The sequence below is a fragment of the Equus przewalskii genome, chromosome 1 (genome assembly GCF_037783145.1).
Source record: "Equus przewalskii isolate Varuska chromosome 1, EquPr2, whole genome shotgun sequence".
Taxonomy (NCBI): Eukaryota; Metazoa; Chordata; class Mammalia; order Perissodactyla; family Equidae; genus Equus; species Equus przewalskii.
This window is the reverse complement of record NC_091831.1, coordinates 1,698,014-1,716,182: the sequence shown is the minus strand read 5'-3', so window position 1 is coordinate 1,716,182 and position 18,169 is coordinate 1,698,014. Positions and strand designations below refer to the sequence as shown.

General features: G+C 57.2%; 1 protein-coding gene across 50 annotated transcripts in view; it reads left to right on the top strand.

Moving 5' to 3' along the window:
• The window catches only part of JAKMIP3 (Janus kinase and microtubule interacting protein 3), a 129,402-nt gene that overhangs the window by 89,851 nt on the left and 21,382 nt on the right, over positions 1 to 18,169 (top strand). For 22 of the 50 annotated variants that reach the window (XM_070558040.1, XM_070559720.1, XM_070557385.1 and 19 more), the window contains 9 exons: positions 853 to 915; positions 3,707 to 3,805; positions 4,735 to 4,833; positions 4,915 to 4,968; positions 9,052 to 9,117; positions 9,976 to 10,044; positions 10,134 to 10,211; positions 15,440 to 15,643; positions 16,902 to 16,967. In XM_070558040.1, coding sequence (XP_070414141.1) covers positions 853 to 915; positions 3,707 to 3,805; positions 4,735 to 4,833; positions 4,915 to 4,968; positions 9,052 to 9,117; positions 9,976 to 10,044; positions 10,134 to 10,211; positions 15,440 to 15,643; positions 16,902 to 16,967 — 798 coding nt within the window. Of the gene's footprint in view, positions 1 to 852; positions 916 to 3,706; positions 3,806 to 4,734; positions 4,834 to 4,914; positions 4,975 to 9,051; positions 9,118 to 9,975; positions 10,045 to 10,133; positions 10,212 to 15,439; positions 15,644 to 16,901; positions 16,968 to 18,169 lie in introns of all 50 variants that reach the window. The other 28 variants (XM_070558631.1, XM_070558852.1, XM_070557203.1 and 25 more) reach the window with 3 other exon arrangements.

Sequence of the window (18,169 nt, the reverse complement as noted above, 5' to 3'; positions counted from 1 at the left end):
GCTGCTGTGCACTCGGGCCTGCAGGGCGGCGCTCCAGAGCTATGTGTGCGCGGCCTTCGTAGACCCTGGACTGGAGAGCAAATGTCCCCTCTGTAGCCACCGTCATGCAGTCTGTGCCGGAGAAGGAGCAGCCGCTGAGGGTGGGGGGACACTAGGATGGGGAGGAAGCCACTTCCTTTGCTTGCAGAGATGAGTCTTTCAAACTGGAAAAGAACCTCGCAGATGACTTTGCAGAAAAGGAATCTGGAACCAAGTTTAGTGTTTCAGACAACCAGCCCCTCCGTGACTCCTTGCTTTGTGACAAAACGCTGCTGGCGAGAGAACACCAGGGCTTCAAGGTGGAAGGGGGCGCACAAAGACACTGCACTTCCACCAAGCTCTGACCGTGGATGGGGCAGCAGGGTATCTACATGTGTGTCACGCCAGCCGGAGCCTGCCTCCGTCCATGTGTCCCGTGTGTGAAATGGACGGGATGCCCACTGTCCTCACCCCGCCTGCCTGAGACCTCTTGGGCTCACTGGCTCCATGTCAGGGTCTCCTGGACCTGTGATGTCTGCACAGGGCTGTGTCATCGGACACCTGGCCTGGGGTGCATCCGCGTGGTGGCACACGGGATCTGCAGAAGTAGGGCTGCCTCTGCTGGCTCTCTATCCAGGTGCCTCCAGGACAACGGGTGAAATCACAGGCTGTCATTAGCTGGGTGACGTAAACCATCATTAGGTGGTTACTTTAGAAGCTGGGTCTTGAGTCCTTTCTTCAGACCCTCTGTCCTGCTGAATCGTGGTTTAAACGCTGGCTTTACGATTTTTTCCTGCAGTGTGTTTATTTCTCCATTTCAATTCCATTTTCAAGGATATGAAGTGGATTGAAGAGAAGCAAGCTCTGTATCGGAGAAACCAAGAGCTTGTTGAGAAGGTGCGCCTGAGCCCGCCGAGCGTCCGGCTGCTTCCCCGAGAAAAGCAGGAATTCCTCTGTGTTCACGGGAGTGTGCGGGGACCCCGGTGCTGGGCGGGGTGGGGCTCAGGCCGAGGTTCCCTGATGGCCCCTATCCGGGCCTTCTATGCTTCTCGCTCCTGTGGGGTGCCCCTCTCTGCCTCCTGGAGACGGGGTGTCCCCGGGGCTGGGAGAGCCCTGTGTCCATAGCAGCTTCCCATCCGGTGTTTGGTGGGACTGGTGGGTTCTGTGGTTGGGGTTGGTTAGAAAAACTTTGTGAAAGAGTTGCCCTTTTGAAACCACTGGAATCGTCCCAACTGGAGGCTTCGTTGGGCCAGGGAGCTCTACTCCTAAGAGTGTTCATGTTAAAGCCAGTGGTCCTCAGGGAAGAGCTCCTTTGAGAGTCCGCAGGAGGCCTGGGCTCTGGTTTCTGTCACCACCGAGCAACTGTGAGTGTGTTTCTGACTTGACCACAGCTTCACCTGGCAGTGGCCTCAGTGGGCTCTTCTGGCCCCTAGATAACAGGAGGTCCCAAAACGCTGTCATCCCTGTCTCCACACCCCTAGGCTGGGGCTTCTTTGGCTGGAAGGTTGTGTCTGACGTAGGGTAGATGACAAGTACTCAACTGGGCTGTTCTCTTGGTGGCTGAGCTGCTGCTTGGAGCCACCACACTTTCCCTTCTCCTTAGAGGTGAGACGTCCCTTATGGGGCATCTCCCTCCATGTCATGACCCTCCCAATCCAGCCTGATCTCGGGGCTAGCTGAAAGGAGGGGCTCACAGTCCAGAGGGCCACAGACTAGACTGTTGGTCAGATTAGATGTAGGCAGTTCAGGACCAGCCACGTGGGGGTAGGGCCCCAAAGCTGCTGAGCAGGTCATGTGGAATGAGGCAGGAGTTGGCCATGGCCATGTTTCCCGAGACAGAGAAGTCCCTAGGGCCCCCAGCTCTCTCGGCAGCCCCGGGAGCCCCATGCCTGGTGAGGGTGCTCCTCGTGACCCTCCCCGCCAGCAGCTGGCCTTGTCCACGGGCAGAGGAGGCAGCGCCTTCCGTGGCAGGCACAGCCCATCCAGAGAAGAGCTGGGCTAGCTGCAAGCTCACGAGCACAAGGTGCACCATCATGCCAGCACTTCACGCAGGCCAGCAGCCTCCGAACCAAGCCTGCGGGCCAGAGGCCAGTGGTGCCACCCCCACCGAAGCTGGCAGTCCCTCACTGGGCTGTGCTTTGGGTACTGTTTGTGTCTTGAATAGTGAGCAACTCCTACACGCTTTTGGTGGATCCTCCACATGTATCGTGAATCAAGACAGCTGTTTCTGTGCTCACATGCACAGAACACTCGTGCACACATAACACTTGTGTATACACACGAACACTTGTGTATGCATATAAACTCTTGTTATACACACAAATGCTTGAGTGCACTCTTAAAGGTACTCACAAACATGTGAATGCCCGCGTGCACACATAAATGTTCACCTGCACACTTAAAAGCTTGTATGCACTAAATGCCCTTGCACATACTTGAATACTCAGACACACACATAAGCACTTGCATTACACTTAAACACACGCACACTTAAATGTTCACAAGCACACATGAACACTTGTGTGTACACATCAACACTGGTTTGCGGGCTTATATGATCCTGAGCATACTTAAACACTTATGTGCACACTTAAACACTGTGCGCACACTTAAATGGTCACCCATGCATATGACACTCTTGCACGCATAAACACTCGTGTGCACATATAAAAACCTGAGTGCAAACTTAAACACTTGTGTGCATACTTAAATGCTTACTCGTGCATATGACACTCTTGCACACATAAACACTCGTGCACATATATACACTTGTGTGCATACTTAAACACTGTGTGCACACTTAAATGCTCATGCGCACACTTAAAGACTGTGCTTTTCTCTGGCTATGATGGGCACAGGGTCACATCTGTGGCCCTTGATGCCTTGATGCCTCCCGGTGGCCCCAGCTGTGCAGTGTGACACACAGCACTGGGGAAAGCTCCAGCTCCCGACGGCATCAACTCACTCGGAAGATGCTGATGCTCCTGGATCCATCTAGACCCATCTCCTGAGTGTCAGAGCAGGCCCCTCAGCCCCCAAAGTGCAGTTCTGGGGGGATGGACTGAGCTCACGGTGGACACCCTCCTGGTGCATTTTCCTGTCCTCATAAGGCCACTGAGGACACCTGCCACAAGCAGAATTGAGCTTACCCATGGAAGGCGTGGGCCTACTGCATTGGCTCCACTCATTAAACCTAATGTTCAACAGTCCCTAATGAGTGAAGCCATTTCTGGGGGGTGGCCAGGCAGCCACAGTACATGGCCACTCCCTCAGAACAGCAGTGTCCACCAGGCTCTGGGCCAGCCTGGGCTCCAGGGAGCATTCCTGGCCACAGCAAGACGGGCCCTCACTGGGACCTCTTACCGCCTCTGTCCCCATTGGGCACCTTCTCTTCTCCATCTCTGCTCAGACGGCCAGGCCGGGCTCAGGGCTACTTCTCTGGCTCCAGAGCTCCCGCCTCCTGCATCTGGCACTGTGTTCCCTGTCCCCCGACCCTGGTTTAGCCGAGGAGTAGAAACTCGCCCAATCCCACTAGGATGGACCCAAATGGACTCAGGCTGGAGCGAGGGTTCTGGGCCAGGTGCCTGGGGCTGGTCAGGCGTCTCCACGGACAGTGAGCAGCTGTTGGAAAAGCTGGGGAGTCAACCTCCTGTGACCTCCAGGCTCTCTTCCTTGTTTTATTCTACAGATTAAACAAATGGAGACGGAAGAGGCTCGGTTAAAACACGAGGTCCAGGATGCAAAAGACCAAAATGAGCTGCTGGAGTTCCGGATCCTAGAGCTGGAGGTGCGCCTCGGGCGTGGGAGCTGGGCTGAGTCCAGGGCCGGAGCGTTGTTGCCCTGTGAGCTGGTGTGATTGAGGGCTGTAGTTGGGCCCCTGTCACTTGCTGTTGTGGAGGAAAACAAAAGCAGAAGCAAAACAAAATAGACAAAAACCACGAGTGTCTGCACGCAGTGCCGGGGCCTCCCTCTGGGTCCTGGCATCCTTCAGGGCACCCAGTGATGAGGGGGTCGTGACTGTCACTGGCAAGAATGACCACCTTCTCCTACAACACTGGGACCCAGCTTGGCTTGCTTTTATGCACCAGCATTTCTGCCTGTCTTGTTTCCTGGTGTCCCCACACACCTGGGTTGTGGGGAAGGGGTCCCCACTTGCCTGCCAAGGAACCAGGTTGAGTCCGGATGGAACTGCCTGTCACGATCCTCTGGTCCACCTCCCTGAGGGGGGCAGGAAGGCTGCACAGCCACTCCGTGTGTGTGTGTGTGTGTGTGTGTGTGTGTGTGTGTGAGTGACAGTCCCCTCTGGGCCCCCAGGGCTCCTGCATGTGGTCCTGGATGAGGACGGTGGCAGCACCACCAGCCACTGTCCTCAAGGGCTTGCTCTCGTCAGGCCTGTGGGGGACACTGCTCCTTGAACCTCCCAACAGCCCTATGGGATTCACGATGACAGCTCTTGGGGTCCCGAGAGCCCATCTATGCTGAGAGCTCCCCGCTCCTCTCAGCATCTGGACAGGGCCTGTCTTCTTGGGCAAGTCCAATGAGGTTGCTGCTGCTGCGGCCGGGGCTTTGTTTTCACAAACGGCATGTTGACCACATTTGGTGGCCTTTGTGTCCCCACGATCTTCCTAGAATGGGCTCCCAGCACAACCCTCTGGGGCGGGTGGGGGACAGGAGGGAGCAGTCTGCCCATGCCCAGCCTTCCACTCTCTGTCTTAGGAGAGGGAGAGGAAGTCGCCCGCCATCAACTTCCACCACACCCCCTTCGTGGACGGCAAGAGCCCCCTCCAAGCGTACTGCGAGGCGGAAGGCGTGACGGTAAAGCCCCTGCCCGACTCCGCCCCACGCCGGCCCCCGCCCGGCTGGCGCTCACCTTGTCTGTCATCTCTTTGCCTCTAGGACATCCTGGTCACAGAGCTGATGAAGAAGCTCGACATCCTGGGGGATAACGCCGTAAGTGTATGTTGCTCTCCTGACTTGTGCATGCCTCCCCATGCAACCACCCCGAGGTCCCAGCCCCTCCGTGGTCCAGGGCCCCGTGAGTCCCACTGCGGTCCTGCCACAGGCCGCCCTACCTGCGCCCTCGCCCCCCTCCTAGGCTAGGGTCTCTTGGGAGGGGCCCAGCATTTGGGAGAAGTTCCATTCCTTCCTCCCATTGTTCCTGCACCATCTGGGTGGCCACCAGCACCGGGAAGCACGGCGTCCGGGGCTACTGCTCTGCTAGGGAGGGAAAGCCTCTGCTGTGCACACCCCAGATCTTCCAGCAGAGACACTGCTGGCCTCGTGTGCTCGGTTTCTGGAATCCCTCTCAGCCGTTAAGCTCTTCCATCCCCTCAGCGGGGATGGGGGCTGTGGCTCCTTGGAGTAGCTTAGACATTCCAGACTCCTAGGGGTTCCCACTTCCTTAGTTTTGGAGGAGGGGCAGAACCTATAAATAATCTCCAAATCTCATTTGAGGCGGAGTTCCAATTTCTACAGCAAACTCCTTGAAAGAATGTTAATTACTGAGTGGGCAAAGTGACTGACCCCTTCATCTCATCCTCCCTCCTCTGTCCTTCCATCCTCCATCCACCCATCCACCTCCCATCCATCCATCTCCATCCTCCATGACCCATCCATCCTCCATCCTCTATCCATCCATCCTCCATCCACCCATCCATCTCCATCCTCCATGACCCATCCATCCTCCATCCACCCATCCATCTCCATCCTCCATGACCCATCCATCCTCCATCCTCTATCCATCCATCCATCTCCATCCTCCATGACCCATCCATCCTCCATCCTCTGTCCATCCGCCATCTGTCCATCCTCCATCCGCCCTCCATCCATCATCCTGCACTTCTTGAGCCCCTCCCTGTCCAACAGAGGGCTCAACTGCTCTGGAAGGCGGCCCCACTCCACACCCTAGAACTTTTCCCCTCAAGGTATACTAACAAATGCACAGTCTACGGCTGGCCATAAGGCGCCTTTGGCTCCCCATCCTGGTCCCTGTTCTCGACAAAGAGCCAGGCACTTAGTCAAATTCATGCACTTCGTGCAATAGGTGGAGAAAAAAGGGAAACAAATGCATGCAAACACACACACACACGTGTTCTCACTCATGTTCTCACACATGTTCTCACTAACACAGGCTCTCAGTCACACATACGTTCTCACACACATTCTCAGTCACACACATGTTCTCACTCACACACGTTCTTACACATGTTCTTGCTCAGTCACACACGTTCTCATTCACATGTTCTCACTCACTCTCACACAAGTTCTCACTCACACATGTTCTCGTGCACAGTTGTCACTCACACACATGTCCTCATGCACACGTTCTCACTCACGCACATGTTCTCACTCACCCACATTCTCACTCACACTTTCTTACACATCTTCCCACTCAAACACACACATTTTCACTCTCACACAAGTTCTCACTCACACACGCGTTCTCACTCACACATACATTCTCACACACATTTTCAGTCACACACACATGTTCTCACTCACACTTGTTCTCTCACACATTCTCACACATTGTCAGTCACACACACGTTCTCATTGACACACGTTCTCACTCACTCACATGTTTTCATTCACACACACCTTTTCTCACACAAGTTTTCACTTACACACATGTGCTTATTCATACACACACCCCCCCAAAGCCCAGGTGCTCAGGCACATGCTCGGGGCCAGCTGTTCTTCCCGGCAGCCGCGGGGTGCTTGGGGCCCTGTGTTGACAGGAACCCTCTCCCCTCACCTGCCCTTCACCTGGGAAGCCATGCGGAGCAGAGGCAGAGAGGAGCCCCAGTGGGGAGGCCTCGGGCTGTCTCTGCCCCCTCACTCAGGCCTGGGATCTGTCTCGGCTGCAGACAGCGCAGGCGCTAGCCCCCAGCAGGGATGGCTGTTGTTGAGCATGCGCTGGGGTCCAGTGCTGGGTATTAGACCCCGTCATGGGTTCTTGGGAACCATATTGATTAACCTTCCTATTCACAGCTGGAGAAACTGAGGCCCCTGAGGTGACCCACCAGGTCCCAGAGCTGTCCTAGCGGCAGAGGCAGGATGAGCCCAGCTCCACCCAGTCCTGCTCAGGGCTCCTCCCCACCCTGTAGCTGCCCGCCCAAGAGCAGCAGTGAGCGTGGCTTCCATGGAGCCCGTGTGCAGCCTCAGAGCACAGGGGCAGAGGCAGCTGAGGACTGGAGGACACACTGCCGGGTTTCACACTCAAGAGACCCTGTGGGCACCCTTGGCAGTTCCTGCCGATGGGCCAGGGGGGTGTCTCTTCAGGTCTCTGTGGTCAGAGTTGAGCATACGGGCACACTTCAGGCAGATGACAGGGACAGCCTGGCCCCCGTCACCTTCACATTCAGGATGTGCTAGTGCTGTGGTCCCCGTCCCCAGACCACCCCAGAGAAAGCTGCAGCCTCCAGACTGGCCGTGTGAGCGCCTGAGCCCCAGACCTCGGTTCCCTCAGGAGTCAGGGCCTTGGGTGGAGCAGAGAGGCTGGCGGGGGCAGGACGCATGCCCGTCCTCCCTGGTGGGCAGTGTGCTCACCTGCTGCGCCTGGCCTGCAGAGGGGCGGGTCTCCTGGGGAAGGAAGAGCAGGGGCTGTGAGGGCGGAGCAGATGGCACTTTGCCGAAGCTGGGGCATCAGGACGTGGTCACCTCCAGGAGGGGTCAGGAGGAGCCCAGCGAGGCTGCTCACCAGGTAGGACGTCGCCAGTCCTTCGGCCTGGTCTAATCATGTCCAGGTAGATCCCTCCCTCACACTGAAGCCGCTTGCTCAGCCAGGTCCTGACTCCCCATCCTGGCCCTCAGACCAGCCCTACCCTGGGAGGAGGGAGCAGTGTGGGCAGCCTGGCTGGGTTCCCCGGGAGCAGGAGGGATGAGGGGCACTTGGCCCCAGCCCCACACCAGCCGGAATGCACATGCCCTGAGGACAGAGCCTACCTCTGTGCCTACAAAGGTTGGTCATTGGCCCCACCCTGTGCTGACTGCATGGGGTGGGGTCGACAAGAGACTCTGCCCTCGGGGAGCTCACATTCCAGAGGGCAAGAGACATAGACAGGGCTTTCCCAGTGGACCCTGAATCAGGGCAGCTCTAGGGTGTGGAGTGGGGCCACCCTCTTCCGGGGCACAGTGATCCCGGCAGGCTCCTTGCTGCTCCAGCTTCTGTTCCCCGTGCTCTCCCCGCCCCGCTCCTGGCTGTCCACAAGGTGGGGCCCAGCAGTGGGGACAGCCTAGCTCCCGCCCTGCTACTGATGCAGGTGGCCGTCAGGATCTGAGTGGGTGAAGTGCCCACATCCTCCGAGGATGCTCGTTTGGCCCCAAAGCCAGACCCAGCCTGCCCAGAGCAACCACCCAGGTGGGCATCTTGGGACAAGGCATGAGTAAGATGTAGAAAAAAAAGACAAACCCCCTGGAATTGGAACTATTCCACAGCCATGGATATTTGATCTTCGCTCTACATTCATAAGTGGTGTTTTAGTAACTCACGGCTGCATATGCAGCGAGCTGACTTTAAACAAAGATGGACACAGAGACAGAGAGTGGGGATGTATTTATCACTGCCCGCCTGCTTGTTACATCGTTAGTGTCGGCGAGAGGACAAGAGGGGACCAGGAGAGGGTGCACCTCGAGTGAACAGGGTCAAGAGTAGGGGGTGTCAGACTTGGGACAGGGTTTTAGTAAAATTGACTTTTAACTGTGACCCCAGCTCCCTCATGCCTGTCCCATCAGCCCTATACCTAGTACCCATAACTCAGCCCCTCCACCAAGCACCCATCATTTACCCCCACTGCCGTGCCCCCATCATTCAGTCCCACCACCGAGCACCCTTCATTCAGCCCCACCACCAAGCACCCATCATTTACCCCCACTGCCGTGCACCCATCATTCAGTCCTACCACCAAGCACCCATCATTCAGCCCCACCACCCAGTACCCATCATTCAGTCCCACCACCAAGCACCCATCATTCAGCCTGGCCGCCCTGAAGGCATTGCCCCTGACTATATGTGTATTCTGCTTTTGGGTGCAGAATCTGACCAATGAGGAGCAAGTAGTCATCATACAAGCCAGGACGGTCCTAACCTTGGCTGAAAAGGTAACAGTGACTGCGTGGATGCTTTTGGGAGAGGGTCCAGCTCCCTGCAGGTCTCCCTTTCCGTGCTCAGCTCAGAGAAGATGCTCTCCCTGGGAGGAGGGGCCATGGGGAGCAGGGGGTCCACTAATCCTGTCTGCCGTGGGAGGTCTGGTACAGGCAGAGGTCAAAATACCCACCACGCATGTTTGCAAATGACAGATTCAGCCAGAACTTGCCCTAAGGCCAACTCTGCCTGGGTTTACTCCCAAAGCCAGGAGATGTGGTGGGTCTGTAAAACTGTCATTATTCTGTTTGACCTGTCAGGACCCTTCCCTGGGCGTCCCCCAACCCACCTGGGCTCCCCCGCCCCCAAGCTTCCCTGCTTCCAGGGCTGCCAGGCTGCTCCTGGTCCCACCCCCATAGCCAGAACCTGCTGTCAGCACTCCCTCCTGTGGTCCTCCAGCAGGAAGTGGAAGGGGTGTTCCAGTGAATGGGGCTTCAGGGAGGGGACTGAGAGAGAACAGGCTGCCCTCCCAGTATCTCCTGGCAGAGCTCTCAGGTGCAGCTGCCCCCGCTGCCCCCCAGCTAATGACCCTCCCCTCCCTGGGGAAGGGTGGGGGACAGACTTCCTGGATGCCAGGCAGGGTGTGGGGTGGAACCTGGACCTGGCCTGCACGCTGGGCACACGGAGCTCACGATGCCATCCCAGCCCTGACTCCCAGCAAGGGCTGAGCTCTCGCCCACTGGAGGAAGAGTGGGAAGGGTGGAGAGGGGCCAGGCCTCCCTCCCTCCTCTCCCAGGCTGTCTCCATGGATGGCTTTGGTGCCTGTGTGGTGACCTGAGAGGTCACAGTCGCCTGCTCTTCCTGTGTGTGTCCAGTGGCTCCAGCAGATTGAAGAGACGGAGTCAGCTCTGCAGCGGAAGATGGTGGACCTGGAGAGCGAGAAGGTAGGTGGGCATCTCGCCACGCGGCCCTGCATCACCGCGTCACCCGGTCCGGCACCCGAGGCCGAGACGTGGGTCCTCTTGTGTTTCAGGAGCTGTTCAGTAAACAGAAGGGCTACCTGGATGAGGAGCTGGACTACAGGAAGCAGTCCTTGGACCAAGCTCACAAAGTAAGAGAAATACAGTTGCCGGAACCCCCGAGGGGGTGGGGGCTTTGGGGTAGAAACAGGGAAAGTTGTTCACACGTTCAGTGGTGTGTCTCGGGGGCTGTGTGGGCTGGGCCTCAGACCCCCGCCCGGGAAGAGCCTGGGCCCTGCGTGACTGGTGTGGGGTCACTCTCTGCATTTCTCCCTCTGGAGACGCCCGGCTTGGTGAGCTCACAGGAGGCCTTACTGCCCCGTCTGCAAACCCTTTTCCCTGTGAATGCAGGCACACGAGCAGAACTCAATCGGATATTTGAAATGAGTTGAGAAAATAGAATTCATTGAAAACTATGCATTTACGAATTAAGTGAACGCAGTTGAGTGTAAGCAACACTCGAGAAAAGCCAGTCCGCCCGTCCTTTGCACATCTGCTTCCCCACGGGGCGGTTTCCCCCCAGTCAACCTAAGGGCTGTCCCCACGCGGGGTGAACGCTGAGATCTAGAGGACCTGTAGCCATCACCTCTGTCTGTGAGTCAGTCCTCACTGAGGTTGTTTGAGACCCCGAACAGAAACTTCACTTGAACTTCAGGCAGCCTTTCCATGTCAAGGGGTGACCCCAAATCAAGGACTGTGTCGTAGCTCCTCAGACGAGCTCGGCAGAGGCACCTGCTGGGGGCTTCCCAGGGGAGCGAGGCCCGTGCTGCCTTTCTGGCCATCGGTTACACCTGTAAATTAACGTCCCCTGGAGAACGGTCCTTCCTGCCTGGGTGTGCCTTTGTCTCCCCCCAGACTGTGAATCCTTGAAGTTAGAGCACATTGTCGCTCCAGTTCAGGATAAGCCGTCGAGTGGCCCACACGAGGGAGCCCGAGGATTGGCCAACAGCAGGCGTGGGGTCTGGAATTTGCCCCACCGCCAGCTGGGCAGCCTGCCCCCGTGACTCGGCCCCTTGTGGACAGTATAAGATTGTCACAACGGTGTGTTCAGTGGCAGCTGTTGCTGCCCGGCTCAGAAGCTGGCAGCTGGATGCTTCTTTGTGCCCATCAGAGGGCGGACGGGCTTCCTGAGGGTCAGGGCAGTGCTCCCTCTGCTGGGTGATGATGGTGAGGATGGCCCACTGACCTGCCAGTCCTTGTCTGACGCATGCAGGAGCAGCCACAGAGGAGGTGGCCTCAGGGAGAGCTGAATCGGCACAGATGGACCTCCTCAGAAATACGTGCTGAGGCCCGTGTTTCCAGTTCACTCAGGTGCCGGGTGTTCACAGTATGTGGGGGCAGCCAGGCAGCTCCGAGCCCCTGCACTGCTGCTGCCTGTGCTCTGCTCCTGCGTCCTGGGCACGCTCCGGGAGGAGGAAGCTTGCTGCTAGCACCCGGGCATTACCCTGGAGACAGCCGCACCACGGCAGTTTATTACATGACATCAGTGCGAAAAAGATGAGTCACTGAGATGGTGTCAGAGAGACGGCTTTATAACACAGATGTGTACACACACAGCCCTATACACTATAGAAATGCTAGAGAAACGTTGCCCAGGGGGAGCAGGTGGCTGGTCCTACCCTGCCTCACTGTGTGCGGCTGTTGGGGACACCTCCCTGGGTGATGACCATGGGGACTCGTCCCTGGGTGATGACTGTGGGGACACCTCCCTGGGTGATGACCATGGGGACCCGTCCCTGGGTGATGACCGTGGGGACCCGTCCCTGGGTGATGACCGTGGGGACCCATCCCTGGGTGATGACTGGGGGTCCGTTCCTCCCATTCCAACAGGAAAGACCCGAGTTTGGCCATCTCACTCTCGTTTCCTTATCGCTGTGCCAGCTCGCACTTTCCTCTGGACCATCAGCCGTCGAATCTGTCCTTCAGGAAACCCTGTGCAGGGGGTGGCACCTATTGGCCCGGGCTGCCCTGGGGGCTGCAGGCCTGTGGGCCCCTGCCGGGTTTCACACCCTCCCTGCTCTGTGAGCACAGAGCCACAGCTGGGCTTTGGAAGGTGAGGATGGTCCCTAGGTTGGGATCATGGCTGTCTGGGAAGCTGCCAGCAGACCTGCTGACCCGGACAGGCTGGGGAGAAGGGCGTGCACAGACAGTCCTGCAGGTGGCCCATCGCTTGTTACCACGCGTGTGGGGAAGGTCGGGGACATCCCGGCTCCCAGGTTCCTGTGAAGCCATTGTGATGTTAATTCTAAGCCCCAAGCTCAGCCCGTTTATTTTTAAATGCTGGAGCTTATCTTAAACACACTAAGCTCTTTTGCTCTAAGAAGCGGCAGTTGACATGGGGTGTGAGCTGGTTGTGACAGCTGGGGACAGTTTATTTTGTGGCTGTCAAGAACAATAAAATGTAAGTGAGGTCCAAAAGTCTTTTTTTTTCCCCCTTTCCTAAAATGTCTACTAAGCCAAAGGACTTTTCTTAATCATTTTGCGTAAAGAAAAGGAAATGTTTATTTCTAAAGATATTACATTTTTTATGAGTTTCTGTAGTTTGAGAATTTGGTTTTTTCAAAGTGTATCAATAAAATCTTCCGAGGAAAAAGCTTTAAAAGTACTTCAGATCAAATTGCTAAATCCTTAGGAATTTATAACGAGGTATGTGTTTTGGCTGCTAAGTGATAGCAATGGGATCATTTTGCATCATTTTGCATGGTAGTTTCTGGGTCACGAATTGGATTTCTGGAAGGCAGCATAGGGGCCGAGCATGCCCTGCTCAGCTCTTCCCATCTCGCCGCGTCCCCGCACACGGCCCACCCCGGGCCCTTGCTGCCCGCCAGCTCCAGCCTCCCCTCAGTCCTGCCCGCCTCCTTCGGCATGGCCCCGACCTGGGGACTCCAGGGCCTGGCTCCCACTGAGCCTGGTCGGGCTCTCTGCCCCTCTCAGGTCTTCTCATGGGTAGGGGTTTGGGCTCTAGGCTCTTCCCCTGAGATCCGTGGTGAGCACTGTCCCCTGTCCTCCTTCTCTCTAGTTGGTGGGGAGCCCAGCCTCTGTGGCTCCTCCTGAAAGGCCTGGTTGGCACTCAGCCCCAAGCCGTCCACCAAACAAGGCCTGTGCGCAGAGCTCCTGAGGGCTCCGGAGCTGCTGGGTGGTGCAGCCGCCAGCGAGGTCAGCTGGTGGACCTGGGCGACCTCTCAGGGCTGGAGGCACCCCCCAGTCTGCACCCCAGGGCCAGGGTGGCGCCCAGCGTCTCTCCCACAGCTTCTGGTGACTGTCCCTCACTGGCCGTCCACTCCTCGGACCGACCTGTGGTGGGTCCGCGGGGTCTGTTTTCTGTGGGCACTGCTCTGGTGATCACCTCTGGAATTCTCGCTGACGTGAGTCTCTTCTCGTCACTCAGTTGACCACATGCCATTGACAGTGTCCTGGTTAAACGTCCGCCTGTCCTCCCACCCATCCCCCATCATCAGCTCCCTCTCAGGGCCTCCTGACAGCAGGAGAGGGAGAAGGGTCCGTTTGCTCGCCCCAAGAGGGAAAGTGCTCCGGCCCGAGGGCTGAGCTGGGCCGGCCTCGGACCTTTCACTGGGGGCATCAAGGCCCCAGAGCTCTGTTTCTTCTTGAATTAAGGTGATCAGCTGATTACTGCCTGTGATGTCTTACCTGATATCACAGATGATGTAATTATTTCATGAAATTTACCTGATTCAGTAAATGGCATCAATTTATGCTAGGTGTGAATGGTTCTAACACATCAGAAGCCTCTCCCGGTAGGGTTGTGTTCATTCATTTATCTGTCATTCAGTAGACATGTAGTGTCTGCTTACGAGTGGGCTCTGTGCTGGGACTGCATCGAGGAGGGCGACAGACCCCTCAGCCTGGCAGCAGAGGGAATTAACCAGCAGTCGAAAAGGAGGGCAGGATTGCTGTCAAAGGAGAGGGGCTCACAGGCAGAGCAGGTTGGGCCAGAGAGGTGGGTTCTGAAGGATGAAAAGGAGTTCGTCAGGCTCCAGGCAGAGGGACATCATGAGCACGGTCTGGGAGGCGTGGGGTGTCACACATGTTTGGGACCAGCAGCGTGGTGGGCTCGCCATGTTGGAGCCCCCACAGTGTGAGGACCGTGGACTCTGGAGTCCCCTGCAGGGTCCAGACCCCAGCTCTGCCCCCAGCAGGACCCTGTGCGAGTTGTTCACCCCAAGTTGTCTCATCAGCGTGACTCACTTTCCTTATCTGTGAACTGGACCTAATGAGAGCTCCTACTTCATGGAAGGGGCTGACGAACATCGCAGAGGTGAAGTCTTACCAGGTGCCGTGGCTGTGGGCATCCTCAGGCTTTTCATCCGGGAGAGTGGAGGTGATGAAGCTGGGAGACGGGCAGAGGCCAGGCACGTGGGGCCTTGACGCCAAGAAGAGGTGAGGGCGTGTTTGAGGCAGCAGGGAGCAGCCGAGAGACAGAACTGCCCCACAGCCAGGGGGCCAGAGTTGGAAATCCAGGTGTCTCTGAGGTTCCTTCTAGCCTCTTCCAGCTCCTGGTGGCTCCAGGCACTCCTTGATTTGTGGCCACATCACCCCAATTTCTGCCTCTGTCATCACATGACTTCTCCCCTAGTCTTCTGTGATGGTCTCCAAATTTCCCTCTTCTTCTAAGGACAGAAGTCACTGGATTAGGGCCCACATTAACCCAGCATGACCTCGTCCTAACTTGATTACATCTGCAGAGTCGTATATCCAAATAAGGCCACATCCATAGGTTCCGGAGTTAGGTCTTGAATGAATCTTTTTGGGGACACGATTCACCAGATGGAATTGAGCCCCACAGTGGCCTGGCCTTGGGGGGTGGCTGGGAAGTCAGGGACTTTCCCCCTTCTGTTATAACTTCAGACAAACCCTTGTGAGCGCGCCCTCCCTCCTTCGTTGGCACTCACAGACCCAGGGTGTGAGAAGGTTGTGGGCAAAGGGAGACGCCTTCCCTCTGTTCTTCCCTCAAGGGACCTCTGCCCACCCCACCCGCCCCTGCTGCCATCATCCTGTTCTGGTCTCAAATACCTGCTGACCACGTTTTCCCCGATGTTAACACGATGTAAGAATTCTGCCGCTGAACTTTCGTTGCAGGTTAAAAATCCCGTAGAAGGGAGTGATCTTGAAATAATTGCCCCGACCGTGTTTCCACTCTATAGAGCATCATTCAAGCTGGTGGAGAAGAAAACAGTCCCCTCTGTGGAGAGGCTTGGAGACGTTGTAACCCCGAGGGCTCTCGGGGTGCCCCAGGCCCCCCCTCAGGCCTGGCAGTCCCTCGGGGAGAAGGCGAGGACTAACTCTCCCCTCCTGCCCCCAGCACATCCTGGAGCTGGAAGCCATGCTGTACGACGCCTTGCAGCAGGAGGCCGGGGCCAAGGTGGCCCAGTTGCTGTCAGAGGAGGAGCGCGAGAAGCTTAAGGTGGCCGTGGAGCAGTGGAAGCGCCAGGTCATGAGCGAGCTGCGCGAGCGGGACGCCCAGATCCTGCGGGAGCGCATGGAGCTACTGCAGCTGGCGCAGCAGGTGTGGGGCCTGGGGGGCGCTGGGGGGGTTCAGGCCCGGCTTCCTGTGGCTGTGCTTTCCAATAACCACACACTGCAACCTCGGTGCCTGCCGGTGGCCATGCCCTCCCATGGCCGCGCCCCACCTGGCCCTCCTGGCTGACTGCAGCCTCTGCTGACCAGCCTCAAGGGTCATAATGCCCAGGTCTCTGGGCGCATGTCCTGTCTGCTGGGGTCCTGACTGCCCAGTCTCGTCCATGACTCTTCCCTCAATGGAAGGGCACAGTGAAGGCAGCATTCAGGAAGCGGCCCCTGGCCTTCTCTTGGCCTAGGGGCGCTTGGGGACCTCGGGTCAGTCCGGCCAGTCCATTTCTAACAGAAGGTGAGGCGCCCTGGCAGAGTGGACAGCCTTGGTGTGGAGGCATGTCTCCACCCCCTGTGCATGCCGCCATGACCTGGAGGGGCCTTTCCAGATGTGTCCACCCCAAATGCCAGACTCAACTTGCCAAGTCAGATAAACAAGTAAGGCAGGGTTTGCTGTGGATGTTAGTGGGCTGATGTCTGACCAGAGGATTAGTCAGCTCCCAGGACACCCACCGCCGGATCTGCGTCAGTCTGAGGACGGTGGTCATCAGACAGGCTGTGCTCAGAGCTTAGCTGGTTCCAGCATCCAGGCGCAGGATCCACACCCAGCGTGGACACACAAATTTGCATCTAATTAGCATTGCATTGCCTACCAAAGTGAAGACCGTGGGTTCAAAACGTGATGTCATTCTGCAAGGAAAGTCCCTGTGACTGGCTTTGTGACCTCCTGCTGCTTGTCACTTTGCTGTCATGGTGTTTAAGAAGGACTGAATTGATTCCGTACCATTCCCTTGGGCTGCTAGCATTGTGGCTCATGGGCTGAAGTTGCAGGAGGCGGGAGGGTATCGTTCCTGCCACGGGAGGTGTGGCCAGGGGGAGGGCTGTCCACTCTTCTGTTGGAGCAAAGCAGCAGATTGAGAAAGGCTATGTCTGTAAGGGAAACCGAGGCGAGCAAGCGCAGCCCTCTCCTTAGCCGAAGTCCACAGAGAGAGGACAGACCGAGGCTCCTGGGCCCCTCACGGTGCAGATAAGACTCAGACAGTGGTGAAAATGTGGTCAGCCACGGCTTCCCGGGCCCTGCCCACATGGCTGCTGCTCTGTGGCTGTGGGTCCAACAGGTGCATGAGTGAAGATTCAGACAGGCTTTTTCCCAAATGCTCTGGTTATTGAAGCTTTTCCTGCTTTTAACATTGCAGAGGATTAAAGAGTTAGAAGAAAGAATAGAAGCTCAGAAGAGACAAATAAAGGAACTGGAGGAAAAGGTAAAATGAATGCACATTTCTGGGCTTCTTTTGTTCTGGGAGCTTCCGTAAAGAGAAGGACGATAACTCCCCGGGTGTCATTTAGCGTGAGGTCTGAGATTGGGGCACGGTCAAACAGAACGAGGTTTCAGGGTGGCATCTGATCTGGACCAGGAGCTGGGAGCCAGCGTCTGGGAACACCACCTCTGCGATGACCCAGCCATGTGACCCCAGAGAGCCGTGTCTCTCTCAGCCTCAGTTTCCCCAGTGTGCCAGAGCAGCAACCTGGGGTCCCTTTAGTGCTGACGGCTGTGCTGGAGCACTTGAGTCCTCCTCCAAGCTCACCGAGTACATTGGTCCAGAAGCCAGGTCCCTGAGCGCAGGGATTCTCCTCTTGAGGGCGGGCTGTCGGTGAACAAGGGTCTCTTAGCTTTGCTTCTTAAAGACATAGCTTCCAGGTTTAGGAAACTCCAGGTGCTGCCAGGTCGTTAGTTTGGGGCACTTGGTTCAGGCTCCAGGAGGACTGTCTGGCTCTTTTCCTGGACCCCTGGCTCTGTGAGGCGTGGGGTCCCGGGCACTCTGTCTACTCACGGCAACAGCCCGAGTTGGTGCTCCCCAAATCAAGGTGCACAGAGCGCGCCCGGAGAGAACCCGGCTCCTCCTAGGGGTTTTGCTTAGTTTTAGGGCAGCTCTTTTTATGTGATTTAGGGATGCTTCACTGGTCTCTAGGGGTCAGACTGTTCAGTTCTTTCGGCTGGTCCTGCCTGTGGGGTGGGTCTCACTCTATGACTGCCGCCCCCGAGCACTGAGTGAGGCAGCCAGTGGGATCCACCTCCCTGGCTCGTCCCTTCCAGAGAGAACAAGAGGCCCGTGTTTGGATGGGACCCCTGTGGGCTGCAGGTCCTCAGCCTGGCCCCAGGAACAGCCAGTGGAGGCAGGACATGAGGCTCCTCCCCGAGCTGTCCTCCTACAGCTGGTCCCACCGCCCACCTGCCCTGGCCACCCCCCATCAATGACAGCAGCCCACCTGCCCTGGGCCCTTGACTGCCAATCATCGCAGTAAACGTGCACATCCACTGTGCCGGTGCTTCTGTCCGGTGCCTAGAACCGTGCAGGGCACAACGTGCCGACCAGGACTTGCCTGCCCCGTGGGCGCCCGCCACCTGGGAAATAAGGAGGCTGGGAGGGGACACGCTGTTCTCGGGGCTCTGGCCTCACAGTGG